The sequence below is a fragment of the Halichoerus grypus genome, chromosome 2, assembly GCF_964656455.1.
Source record: "Halichoerus grypus chromosome 2, mHalGry1.hap1.1, whole genome shotgun sequence".
In the NCBI taxonomy this organism is placed as follows: Eukaryota; Metazoa; Chordata; class Mammalia; order Carnivora; family Phocidae; genus Halichoerus; species Halichoerus grypus.
In genome coordinates, this window is record NC_135713.1 from 93,795,283 (window position 1) to 93,809,133 (window position 13,851).

The 13,851-nt window shown below is 33.6% G+C and overlaps 1 protein-coding gene across 1 annotated transcript in view; it reads right to left on the minus strand.

The window, feature by feature from the left end:
• Positions 1 to 2,320: 2,320 nt before the first annotated feature.
• The window catches only part of SCAMP1 (secretory carrier membrane protein 1), a 122,849-nt gene continuing 111,318 nt past the window's right edge, over positions 2,321 to 13,851 (minus strand). The window contains exon 9 of the mRNA XM_036082621.2: positions 2,321 to 5,137. Coding sequence (XP_035938514.1) covers positions 4,973 to 5,137 — 165 coding nt within the window. The 3' untranslated portion in view covers positions 2,321 to 4,972. The remainder of the gene's footprint in view (positions 5,138 to 13,851) is intronic.

A 13,851-nucleotide genomic window follows, 5' to 3' on the forward strand; every position in this document is an offset into this window, starting at 1 on the left:
CTAAAAAAATGTATGCATAGAAAAAGGATGGAAAAATACAATAAAACGTTGGCAGTGATATCCCTAGATGACAGAATTATGTATTATTTTTTTCTCATTTATTATTTTCCAATTGTTCTAACAGGTATATATGACTTTCAAACTAGAAAAAATTAGTTTGAGGAATGTGTATGACCAGTGGACTGAGTTTCTGTGTAGACTATAATATTGTAGGAACTACTATGACCAGACAAAAGACAGTGATTTTTGGCTGAAGAAACAGCTGAAGAATACCATAAACTGCTACCAGTAACAACTACTCACAACTATGATTTATCTTTGAGATAATCTTGAGATACACTGGCCTACAAAATACCGAATGAGTTCTGGAGGAATTCTAGGATTACATGTAAGGGCTATTAAATAACTAAAGAATTATAAAATAAAATTTGCATGCTATGATTCTACAAATTGTAACTGTATAAATGTAGAGAAAATAATATTCAGACTAATCTTATACAAGTATATGAAACATTACTAACTTGAAGAGGATTAACTATTTTTTGTCCTATTAGAGAAAAAATGGGTTTTAGTGGCAGGAAGGTTTTAACTACACCATCAGCCATACAAGCCCAGAAAGATATAAGCTGATGGGGCACCTGGCTGGTGCCTCAGTCCACAGAGCATGCTACTCTTGATCTCTGGTTCCTAAGTTCAAGGCCTACATGGGGTGTAGCCATCACTTAAGTAGATTAAAAAAAAAAAAATTAAAAATTAAAAAAAAGATAAGCTGAAAAATAAATCAAGATTTAGATAAACATAAAATTTAACACTCATTACACTACTACATGGTGGCTTCTATCTCCCTTGCCATTTGAAAATATAAACAGTGCTAAAGAAAACTCTACAGGTTGAAGGCTTTGTCTTTCCAAACCACAAAGTTAAACTGTAAATATGAAACTGACAGGAAGGGTAAGAACACTAGAGAAGGGTCTTTCCCTATTTTCCTAGAATCTTTAAAGATATTTATCTAGTATAGATTAGTGGCAATGTTTGGTTTAGAAAATTTCTATAGATTTCTTTCTAGCTCTCTCTGTACTGCGACAAAGCCCTAAAAGTAAGGTTTTAAAACACCCATCAATACAAAAATGTACGCTGTTTTATAAAATGTAGCCAAAAATTCTAGTGGAAATACTTCACTTTCCATAATATTTAACAATTGAGATGTAACTTTTTAGTTTAATAAACAAGTTTTCAAAACAACTCTAATGTTTTACACTATATTATTCTACTCTAAATAAATTTATACTATGGTACTTGAAAATCTATCAAAGTAAGGCATTTTTTTATTTTTAACCATTATTTTTACATTAACCACTTTTATTTCACTTCTAAAGCTCTTAATCACATGGAATCAAAAAATCCCTCTAAACATTCTCCTTAAAGGAAAAATGGAAGGAAATACAGTGAAATGGTGTTTGACGGCCACAGTAATTCTAACGGGGGAAAATGTGCAAAACTGTAACAAACTCTGCATATAAACAGTTTAAACATAGATTTTTACCAGTAAAGACATAAAATTAAATGCTAATGTGTCAGCATTTTCAGAAAAAGACATAGTAATAACCATAAAAGCATTATGCTAGTACAAATAAATTACAGAAACTAATAATTTAACATAAATTCCCCATAAAATGTAAACTATACATTAGCTCAACATGATTTATAGAAGAAGATATATCCAATAAAAATCCAAACTCACTTTTTGGATAACACCCAGAAAATTAAAAATGCTGGTCCTATTTTAATTTAACACATATTTCTCAAAATAAGATTCAACATGAACATTTTAGATTTTTACATCCTCTTTAGATAACCCAGGTGAAAAATCCAACAATACACAAATAGGTACTTTCATCAGTACATAAAACAGCAACAGGTAGCTAGGTTAGGAAACAGAACACAAGTTCAAGCTAATCAATACAATACTAGTACAGAAGCATCCATTTTAACCCACAAGGAAAAACTTGAGTCACAAAACACGTTTTCCATTTTGAATCTCACTAACTTCTAGATACTATGTGTATTTTGACCTTGAAGTGATCAAAATATGAGCGAAGCTCATGTTCCATCACCTAAAAGGTCTAATCCAACAGAAAAATTGTCATTTTATGTTGCTCAATTTTTAATGAAGCCTTTTATATTATTTTGTTCAGCACATGATAGAATTATACATAGATTCTTTAAAAATCAAATGTGAAATTTCTATATACATAAAGCCCACAGCATAATCTCTACCTCTGAAATGCTAACATCGTGTTTAAAATTAGACAAACTAACATCCAGTAAACAGCATTTTATTTTATGACACTCTGTGTTAATACAATAAATATACAAAACTTCCAAACCACTGAAAACATGCAACATTAGAGGGACAGATGGAGGGCATTTATATAGAACCATGATGCTCATTATGATGGCAGCGCAATATTACTCATTGACAAAATATACAAACATCCCTAGATAAATAATCCAAGTCCCAAATTACAAATCACTGAGCAATGATTTTCCAGTGTTCAAATTTTAGTTTTAAATAAAATAGCCACAATTTAATATTGCAAACTGAAAAAGGACACGAATGCTTACAACAATGAAGACCATTTCATGACTGTGATACTGGGTCATGTTAGTATTAAATATAAAACATTAAAAAATGCCAATCTCTTGCTGGAAAATGTGACCATTTACTCATTATTGTTAGGAGAACAGAGAATGTAAGAATTTAAAATCCCCATACCTTACCAAACTGTTATTGCCATCATTTTAATGCACATTTATGTTTTTAAAAAACAATTTTCTTTCGTAAGCTCGTATGAACCCCAGGAAGGGGATTTTAAAACATTTTCCCCATCCACACACAAAAAGGTACTGTTGGTTTTAATTATTTGCTACTTAACAATGCTACCTTTGGGGATTGCTACAAGACAGACAGAAGCCTTCTTATTCTTGAAGGAAAGTATCTCAGTATTTTTCAAGTCTCTATATTCATTTGTAGTTGAAAGAAAAAAAGAAATGGACTTGAGATATAAATTAATGATGAACATAAGTACTCCTATTATATTTTGTGGTTAGTGTTCTGAATGTTTGTAAAATACACACCTAGTAAAGCACACTGTGATAAAACAGATTTTCAGTAAGATTATAGAATCTGACAAACTAGAACTGGCTTATTTGAGAAAGTAGGGAGATTATCACTGATCAGAAATACTCATAAAAACAGCTTTAAATTCATATTCTGAATCCTATTTTAAGCAGAATAAAGGAAATATCTTCCAAGTATATTACTTCAATAAATCCCAAATAAATCAAATGCAAACACCATCTAGATGGCTCCATGTTACTTAGTATCACACAAAGCTTCCCTCATAAATAGTGAGAACTCATCATCCCACCCCCAGTGCTAAATTCATTTATCCCCAGGTTTGGGGAAAAGAATGAATTTATGCCCATTTGATTCTTTTTAAAAAGGATCTGCAGTCTCAAATAATATAATCCAATAGACTATCCTTACTTAAAAGTCAAGTTAAAAAAATCACTGATTATTCTGCAATCTTAAATTAGCTGATGACTTCCAAAACACAGTATATAATGACTTTACGAATGTCTTTGAGTCATTTAATCAGTATTAAAAATGATTCAAAGTTTCAAACCAAGTATACTGTAAGAATTAAATCCTATGCTGCATAGTAACAATTTTAATGTGGTTGTAGTCATAATTAATGCATTTAACTGTATTTGTATTTTCTTGTTTGGTGCAGGTTAAATGTTTTTTCTATTTTTATGTATTCAGTCTGTCTCAAAAATTTTAATGTATTCAGTCTGTCTCAAAAATTGAAAGACTGAGGTGAATTAGGGATTCAAGTATATGTGAAAGAACAGCGTCTTTTTCTTTTTAATCCCACTACAGATGAGAGGCTAAAAGAAAAATCCCTGAAACACTGTATGTTCTTTTTGGACAAGGAGTTAGTCTAACTTTAATACCCTCTTAAAAATCACACACACACTCCCCAAAAAAGAGCTGCCAAACACAATCTCAATTCAGTTAAAATGAGTAGCCACAAGAATATACCAAAGTTTCCATACAGTAATATTCTACTATGATACGAATACTGAAAATTAAAAAAAAAAAAGTATTATCATTACTACATTCTATTTCATTGATTATCTACCCTTTTTTGGATAATGCACTGCATATTATGTTCTCAAATTGCATCCCAATAAATTTTTATTTAAAAGAAACTATTGCAGAAAACCACGTCTTTGATTCTACCAGCAACTCCCTAATCCTACAACCATAAGCAGTGCAGAAGCCAAAATACGAATTCTTTTAAGAAATGTGGTGCCCATGCAAGATCAGAGATTGATATCAAAATATCAACTACTCTAAAAAAGAAAAAAAGGAACAAAAATAAAAGGATAAAATTTACATGATCTACTACGAAATGCACACAGGCTCTTCACTGGTGACTAAAACTGCTAAAAAGCAAGCCAATTTTAAAATCCCTAAGTCCCTGATGGCCTATTTCTTTCAATATAAATGGGGAAAACAGAATAAAGTATCGCTTTAATGCTCTAATATGTAATCCTTAAGTCTAAGATTCTTGAAAGAAAGACTGCAGCTAGTACTAAATGCATTTTTAATCATAAGTACCATATTAATTTCAGTGTGTCACCACTGAAATAATTTGCTGAACATTCATCCCCCAAAAAATATGGAGAATATTTGTGATCTTTTTTTCTGCAGGGGGCACCAAAATGTTAAATTGCTAGGTAAATAATAAGACAAGGAAGTTTTTCTGGTTTTAGCCCATGCACAAGTGAACAGGAAATATACATGCCGTGTGTACTGTTTTGAACATAAAAATATTTATAGAATACAGTAACTGGAGAAAAAGTACAGTCAGAAGGTACCAGTGTGTTGTTGGAGGGTTCTCTAAATCTGGTTACCCTTGAAAGCATTCTGAGCCGCACTGGTTGCTGCACTTGAAGCTGCATTTGCAGCTGCAGTCTGGACAGTTTTGTTGGACATCACACCTGTTGCAAATTCTTGCTGGGCTTTCTCAAAACTAGCACCTGTTGTGCGGTATAGTCCATGTACCTATGGAGGCACAAAAAAGGGGGACAAAGTAAGTGGTCATCTATACAATCATTTTCAGCAACTCTTCAATTAATCTCAACCTTACCCAGAGATAAAAGGACTAGACTGCAGCCATGATTCCTAGGGTCAAGAACATCAGCCACCACACCGGCACACAATATTGTATTTAAGTATTCTCCTAACACAGACTTTTCCATTTTATCCCCAATGCGGGAGAGGGACTTATGCTTACGCCGAACTAAAAATAATTTTTAAAACTTCTTAACCAAGTGCAAAAGGCTATGTTTCCCACTGTACCTACTTATTCAAGATACTGCAGAGAATGGTTTAAACACAAGAGACATTCAGACTTTAATTTATTAATTTACTATGTAAGACAATTCAAAGAGAATAATACCTTATCTATTTCTATGTTGGCTACATATAAACCACTAACCCTATTACAATCAAATGATATCATTTAATGTACCAAGCACTACTTATGTTCTTAAAGATACTTCTGCTATCCTCTCTCACTCTGTATACCATTTTACTTTTTGTGTACAGTGGAAGTCCTAAAGGATTTACAAAGAAAAACTTTTGGGAACTGTCCGTCCATACTGATTTATCACTTAAATCTTTGGGATTTATTTGCAAGAGCAAGGTTCAAAAATACTCTTTCTACTAGCATATGTTGCAAGAGGCATAAACTATGAAGTATAACAATAGTCAGCCAATTTAATATAAATTTGAGAAAAGAATAATAAAACAAATTAGAATATTTATTTATTACATGCCTACAAACGGGTGGGTGGGCAGAAGAGACAGAAAGGGAACTTACACTGCATTTTGATGAAGTCTAAATAAAGCCTGCCTGAAATGCAATCAAAGCAGGTTTGGAACATCGGGGCAGTGCACCCAAGTCAGTCTTTTTCCCAGTCCTGGATAGGGACTGATACTCGTGGAGTAAATATGGAATGAGGAAAAAGAGAATGAATCAAAGATTTTCAAATCAAGCTTAGATACCGCGAAGTTGTTTCAAGAAGAGCGAGAACAGACAAGACAGGTTGGTTTAGAGGGGAAAGGAGATGCTAAGTTCTAAACATTCATACATTCCACAAATGTTTAGATACCTACTCTAGACCTGCTCTAGTAGGCAGATGAAGATTTGGTTTGGAGCTCAAGAGAGGAATGGGCAGGAAACAGGGACTTGAAAAGCAATGGCACATCAGTGGTAGCTGCCACTCTGACATAAATAAAATGGTCCATGGAGGAAAGAAAGAAAGTCAAGTACCAAAGTCTGTTAAGATACCAATATTTAGGAGGTACCCACAATAACAAGGAATAATTAAAAGAGGAATGGGAAAAGCCAGAGACTTTTTCACAGGTGCCAAGGGAAGAAAGCCACATTAAGGAATAAAGAGCTGCCCAGGGTGGAAGATAAAAATACCCAGACAGCCGTAAGTTCTTTTGACATAGTGGTGAAGGCAAATGCCATATTACAGTGGAACAAAGTGTAAAAGGGTCAAGGAATAAAAGAGAGTGCTGAAAAGTACACTTTAGGTAAACCCTAAAATTCTTTTCTTCTAGTACTATGGCACTATCATAATTTAATTCTTTTAATACTTGGAGAGAATGATGAGAAAATGACTTTTTCACATGCTGGTGAACTGAACGTTATATTGTATCTCTTTTTTGTTCCCTTCTCTCTCCAGGGATAATCTTTATGCATTATCCAAAGTTATTGTTATGACACACAAAAATGGTTCCAAACAAAATTGCTGATCCTTGCTTATAAACACAAAGGGATCTGAAATATTAATCTTCATAGTTTGTCAAACGTCATTCCATTACATGATCACTTCCTGTTCTGTAATTTTGATCAACATCTTCAAAAGCATTTCTTCATGTTGGGAATTTTCAGAATCATAAGTAATTATTTTTATTCCTTTTTAAAATTTTTTTTAAAGATCTATTTAATTGAGAGTGAGCGAGCGAGTGGGGAGGGGCAGAGGGAGAGAGAGAATCTCAAGCAGACTCCTCCCTGAGCACAGAGCCCAATGCAGGGCTCCATCTCACAACCCTGAGATCGTGACCTGAGCCAAAACCAAGAGTCAGACACTCAACCAGCTGAGCCGCCCAAGCGCCCTATTCCCTTTTTAAAACCAAGCTTTCTATGGAACATAAAAGACACAGATAAATTACCACTCCTATATTTAAGAAAATGATCTCAAAACAGAGTTCATACGATTAAGCCCAAGAGAATGAAGTATGTTATAGAAATCTGATAAACCTTTACTTACTAGACCCTGTCACAGTGCAATGCCACCACAGTTCACTTGTCTGTCTCTCCTCCTTTCGCCCCAAGTTTAAGGGCATGTAACAAACAAATGTTTGTTCTAACTTGTTTTGTTATTTCCTTTCCCAAATGTGTTTTAAATTGAGTGCCTGAGGTTACATATTCAATGGGTTTCATATTTCATTACTTAAAAAATGTAATGCATAGTCCCAGAGCAGGAAGGCAAAATAAAGGTAGAAGAGCACACATTTCTCAGTAGTCCAAATCCATACAGACTCAGAGAGCCACCTAGAGGGAAAAGATTACATAAGTATTCAGTGCATAATGCTCAAATGCTGTATGAAATCCATTATATCCATGTGAAAAGGGTGATTCTTTTATCAGTGCTCCAACAACATGACAGGCTAATTCTAAGTATCACCATCTCAAAAAGCTCATCATTTCCCTGCTATGTTTCAGAGTGATATCTACTGATAGCTCACATTCCTTATGAAATTAGGGACAAAGCTTTAAGATAAAATATTACAATTTTTAAAAACCGAACAGCTTAAATACTTGCTATTCTTCCAGTTATGAGAACTGCATTAACCTAAATATTTAGTTCTAGGAGCAACACAGAAAGAACACTAGATTTGGTATCTACTGATTCCACTACTTTCTACCTGGCTGGTCACCACACAAAACCTCAAGTTTAGGGGTGCCTCAGTCAGCTGAGGGTTGAGCATCTGCCTTCAGAGTCCCAGGATCCAGACCCACTTCAGGCTCCCCGCTCAGTGGGGAGTCTGCTTCTCCCTCTGACCCTCCCCCCCATGCTCTCACTCTCAAGTAAATAAATAAAATCTTAAAAAAAAACAAAATAAAACAAAAAAACCCTCAAGTTTACTTCCCATGAAACAAGGTATTTGTTGCCCTGTCTCTCAAAGTTTTCCTAAGGATCAAATGAAAATTATGTAAATATGTAATATGTAAATATGTAACAAAAATTAAAATTAACTTTTCAATATCTGTAGAAGAGTCACAGCCAAGATACAACTCCAGAAGGGAATCTTGCTTCCTCAGTGTATACTGTGGTGGTATATGACACAAAAAATTATGTACGATATACTACGGAAAGAACCATGGTACAGTACTTAAACAAAATAATCCAAACATTTATTTCCATTAAAGCTTAGAGAATACTTGAGTTCAAGAAGTGATGCTTTTATAAATATAAGATGCCTGTTATGCCAAAATTATTTTAACTTTTTTAAAACCTGGGAAAAAATGAAGAAATGAATTTTTGAAATTTTAATTCTTGAGTTTTTAAAAAACTTACCAATCTCTTAGTCTAATGTTTTCCACACTTGATCTTAGCCAAAAGGACAAGAAGCAACAGTCTAATGTTTTCCATTAAACGTTTCCTATAAACCATCTGTGAACCTCCCACAGATCGGGGTCAGATACCCCTTCTGTAACCTCCTCAATTAATACTCTAGTTTCACACTATTGAAATCCCACTCATCCTTCGAGGCCTATCTCATACACTGCTGTCCTCTTTCTGCCTGACCTAGCTGTGGCTCTCCCTATTGTGAGCACCTCCAATACACTGTATATCTTTGAGGGATGTATAGAGTGCTTTTTCTTTTGTAGGGTTTGTAGGTATACATGTCTTATATCCCACATGCTTTTGGTTTCTTGAGGGGAAGGGCTAATTTTCACTCATTGTTATATCCCCTGTAATACAGAGTAACTTGCTGGGGCATCTAAGCTGGCTCAATCATAGAGCATGCAACTCTTGATCTTGGGGTCATGAGTTCAAGCTCCACACTGGGTGTAGAGCTTACTTTAAAAAAAAACAAAAAACAAAACAACAACAAAAAAAACACGACATAATGATTTGCAGTAAAAGCCACTCTATAATTAATTACTTGTTTATCTGTTAAGGATTAAATAAATGGCCCAAAATTACCCTGTTTACAAAGTTACCAAAGAAGTACAATACTGCTCTAGCAGATTGTACCTGTGTTACAAAGTAAATTGCTCAGTTTGCAATTACCTCACAGGCTGTTTTAAAAGTGAACATACTAGGGAACTTTAACCCCCCACTTACATCAATAGATAGATCATTCAGGCAGAAAATCAATCAAGGAAGGAGTGGCTGTGAAGGACACATTAGGCTAGATGGGCTTAATACACACACACACAGAACACCTCATCAAAAACAGCAGAACATACATTCTCTTCAAGTACACATGAACATTCTCCAGGATTACATATTAAGCCATAAAACAAATCTCAATAAATTTAAGAAGACTGGAATCATATCAAGTATCTTTTCTGACCACAATGGTATTAAACTAGAAATCAATTAAAAAAACTGGACAAAAACATATATACCTGGAGGCTAAACAACATATTACCAAACAACCAATGGGTCAACAAAGGAATCAAAAGGAAATTAAAAAAAACATTCAGACAAATGAAAATGGAAACCCAGCAGTTCAAAATCTTTGAGACAAAGTTAAAAAAAGACCTTAGAAAAAAGTTTAAAGCAATACAGGCCCACTGCAAGGAAACCAGAAAAATCTCAAACCATCTAACCTTATACCTAAAGGCACTAAAAACCAACCAAACAATGCCCAAAGTTAGTAGAAGCAAGGAAATAATAAAGATCAGACTGGAAATAGACAAAATAGAGACAAAAACAGAAAAAAAAATCAATGAAACTAAGAACTGATTCTTTGAAAAGGTAAACAGAATTGATAGATAAATCTTTATCAGACACATCAAGCAAAAAAGAGAGAGGACTCAAATAAAATAAATCAGAAATAAAAGAGGACAAATTACATCCAACACTACAAAAATACAAAGGATTGTTAAGAGACTACTATGAAAAATTATATGCCAACAAATTGGACAACGTAGACACAATGGATAAATTCCTAAAAACATACAAATCTTCCAAGACTAAATCAGGAAGAAATAGAAAATCTGAATAGACTGATTACTAGTAATGAAAATGAATCAATAATAAAAAAACTCCCAACAAACAAAATGTCCAAACTATCCAAAGCTATTTACATATTCAATGCAATCCCTATCAGAACACCAACAGTATTTTTCACAGAACTAGAATAATCCTAACATTTATAGAGAACCACAAAAGACCCCAAATAGCCAAAGCAATCTTGAGAAAGAAGAACAAAGCTAGAAGTATCACAATTCCAGATTCAAGCTCTACTGTGAAGCTATGGTAATCAAAATAGTATAGTACTGGCGCAAAAAGAGACACACAGAATAATGGAACATCATACAGAGCCCAGAAATAAACTCATTCTTATATGGTTACTTAATCTGTGACAAAGGAGGCAAGAATATATAGTGGGGAAAAGACAGTCTTTCCAGTAAATGGTGTTGGGAAAACTGATAGCTACATGCAACAGAATGAAACTGGACCACTTTCACCATATATAAAAATAAATTCAAAATGGATTAAACACATAATGTAAGACCTGAAGTCATAAAACTCCTAAAGGAAAACACAGGTAGTAAACTCTTGGACATTAATCTTAGCAATATTTTTTTGGATATGTCTCCTTAGACAAGTGCAACAAAAACAAAAATAAACAAATGGGACTACATCAAACTAAAAAGCTTTTTCCCAGTGAAGGAAACCATCAACAAAATGAAAAGGCAGTATCTACTGAATGGGAGAATATATGTGCAAATAATACAAATGATAAGAGACTAATATCCAAAATATATAAAGAATCAATACAACTCAAAAAAACAAAAAAAACAATCCAATTAAAAAATGGGCAGAAGAACCTGAATAGACATTTTCCCAAAGACAACATACAAATAGCCAACAGCTATGTGAAAAGATGCTCAATATCACTAATCATCAAATGCAAATCAAAACCACAATGAGATACCACCTCACACCAGTCACAATGGCTATCCTCAAAAAGACAAGAAATAACAAGTGTTGGCAAAAATGTGGGGAAAAGGGAACCTTCCTACACTGTTGGTGGGCATGTAAATTAGTATAGCAACTATGGAAAAGAGTATGGAGAATTCCTCAAAACACTAAAAATAGAAGTACCATATGATACAGTCATTCCACTTCTGGTTATTTACCCAAGGAAAACAAAACACTAATTGGAAAAGATGTATGAATGTCTATGGTTGTTGTAGTATTATTTACAATACCCAAGATATAGAAGAAACCTAAGTATCTTACACTGATAAATGAATGGATAAAGAAGATATGGGGTGTGTGTGTGTGTGTGTGTATGTGTGTGTGTATATACACACACAATGCAATATTACTCAGCCAAAAGAAGAATGAGATCTTGTCACTTGCAACAACATGGGTGGACCTAGAAGGTATTACGCTAAGTGAAATAAGTCAGAGAAAGACAAATACTATATGATTTCACCTACATGCAGAATCTAAAAAACAAACGAGCAAACAACAACAAAAAAAAAACAGAAAGAGATTCATAAATACAGAGTACAAAATGGTTGCTGGGGGGGGTGGGGAGGAATATTGGAAGGGGTGGTACAGAAGTGAAGGGATGGGAAAAATAGGTGAAGGGGATTAACAGGTACAAACTTCCAGTTACAAAATAAATAAATCATAGGGATGTAAAGTACAGCATAGGAAATATAGTCAATAATTTTGTGTAACCTTTTATGGTGACAGATGGTAACTACTTATCATGGAAAGTATTTCATCATGTTTACTTTTTTTTTAAAGAGAGAGAGAACATGCACATGCACGTGAGCGGGGGAGGGGCAGAGGGAGAGGGAGAGAATCTTAAGTAGGCATCACACCCAGCTCAGAGCCCAACACGGGGCTCAATCTCATAACCCTGAGATCCTGACCTAAGCTGAAGTCAAGAGTCTGACACTTAACTGCCTGAGCCACCCAAGAGCCCCCATAATGTTTATAAATGTTGAATCACTATGTTGTACACCTGAAACTAATATAATACTGTATGTCAACTGTAATTCAGTTAATAGAAAAATAAAAAGTATTTAGAACAGAAAAAATTTTAATGTCAACATAGTTAAAAATATTGTTATGCTTATTTACTATTAACTCCTTATTTATATTTGTTTCATTTCATTGACTGTTTCAATGTTGAGTGCTCTGTCTTTTTTAGGATTTAAATTTATATTAATATATACATATGATTTTATACAGATGATATAAAATATGAATACCCATCTATGTAATGAGTAAATTTAGAAGACAGCATAATCTATTTGTGAAAACCCTGAATTTTTATGTAATCATTTGTACCATATTGAAATGATCTGTTTTGGAAAAAAATTTTTAAAAATTAAAAGTGATCATACTATACTTCACACCTACTAGGATGGCTATTATTAGAAAAAATGGAATATTACAAATATTGGCAAGGACGTGGAGAAACTGGAAACCTATACAATGCTGACAGGAATGTAAAACAGTACAGCCACTGCAGAAAACATTTTGGTAGTTGCTCAAAAAACTGATTGTTGAATTACCATTTGACCACCAAGTAATTGCTCTTAAGTATATACCCAAAAGAATTCAAAGCAAAGAGATTAACACAGGTTCCTGTACACCAATATTCAGAGTAGCATTATTTATAATAGCCAAAAGGTGGAAACAACCCAAGTGCCCATCCACAGATTAATAAAAGCAATATAGTATATACGTGCCGTGGAATATTATTCAGCTATAAAAAAGAATGAAATTCTGATACACACAACATGGATGAACCCTGAAAACTTTATGCTAAGTGAAATAATCCATACACAAAAGTAAAATATCCTACAATTCCACTTATATGAAATATCTAGAATAGTCAAATTCATTGGGGCAGAAAGTAGATGAGAGCTTACCAAGGGCTGGGTGTAGGGAGAGCTATTGCTGTATGACTGCAGAGCGCTGCTTGGCATGATAAAAAATCTCGGAAATAATGGTTACAGTTACATAACATTGTGAATGTAATTAATGCCACTGAATTATACACTTACAAATGATTAAAATGGCAAATTTTGTATTATATATATTTCGTCACAATTTGAAAAAAGAATGTAATATCAAAAACCATGAATTGTACATTTTAAATGGGTAAATTTAAATGGTCACTCAACATGATTTGTTAAAAATAAACATATAAAGATTATTTAGATAAAATATCATACGTATAGCATTATAAATATTAGCAGAGCCAACAAATTTGAACATGCCTAAGTAAAGATGATTTTCAATAATTTAGACATACCAATCTTGATTTGGGATCTATTAAGTACTTACAGAAAAGAATAACAAAATAAAAATAGGAGGCAATCAGAAAAAAGTGAACATACTAAGGATACCACTTGAGGACAGGATATAAACAACTTGCTCAGAGTGCCAATTTTTCTAGGGATTCAAAAGTATTACTGTACCTGTGTG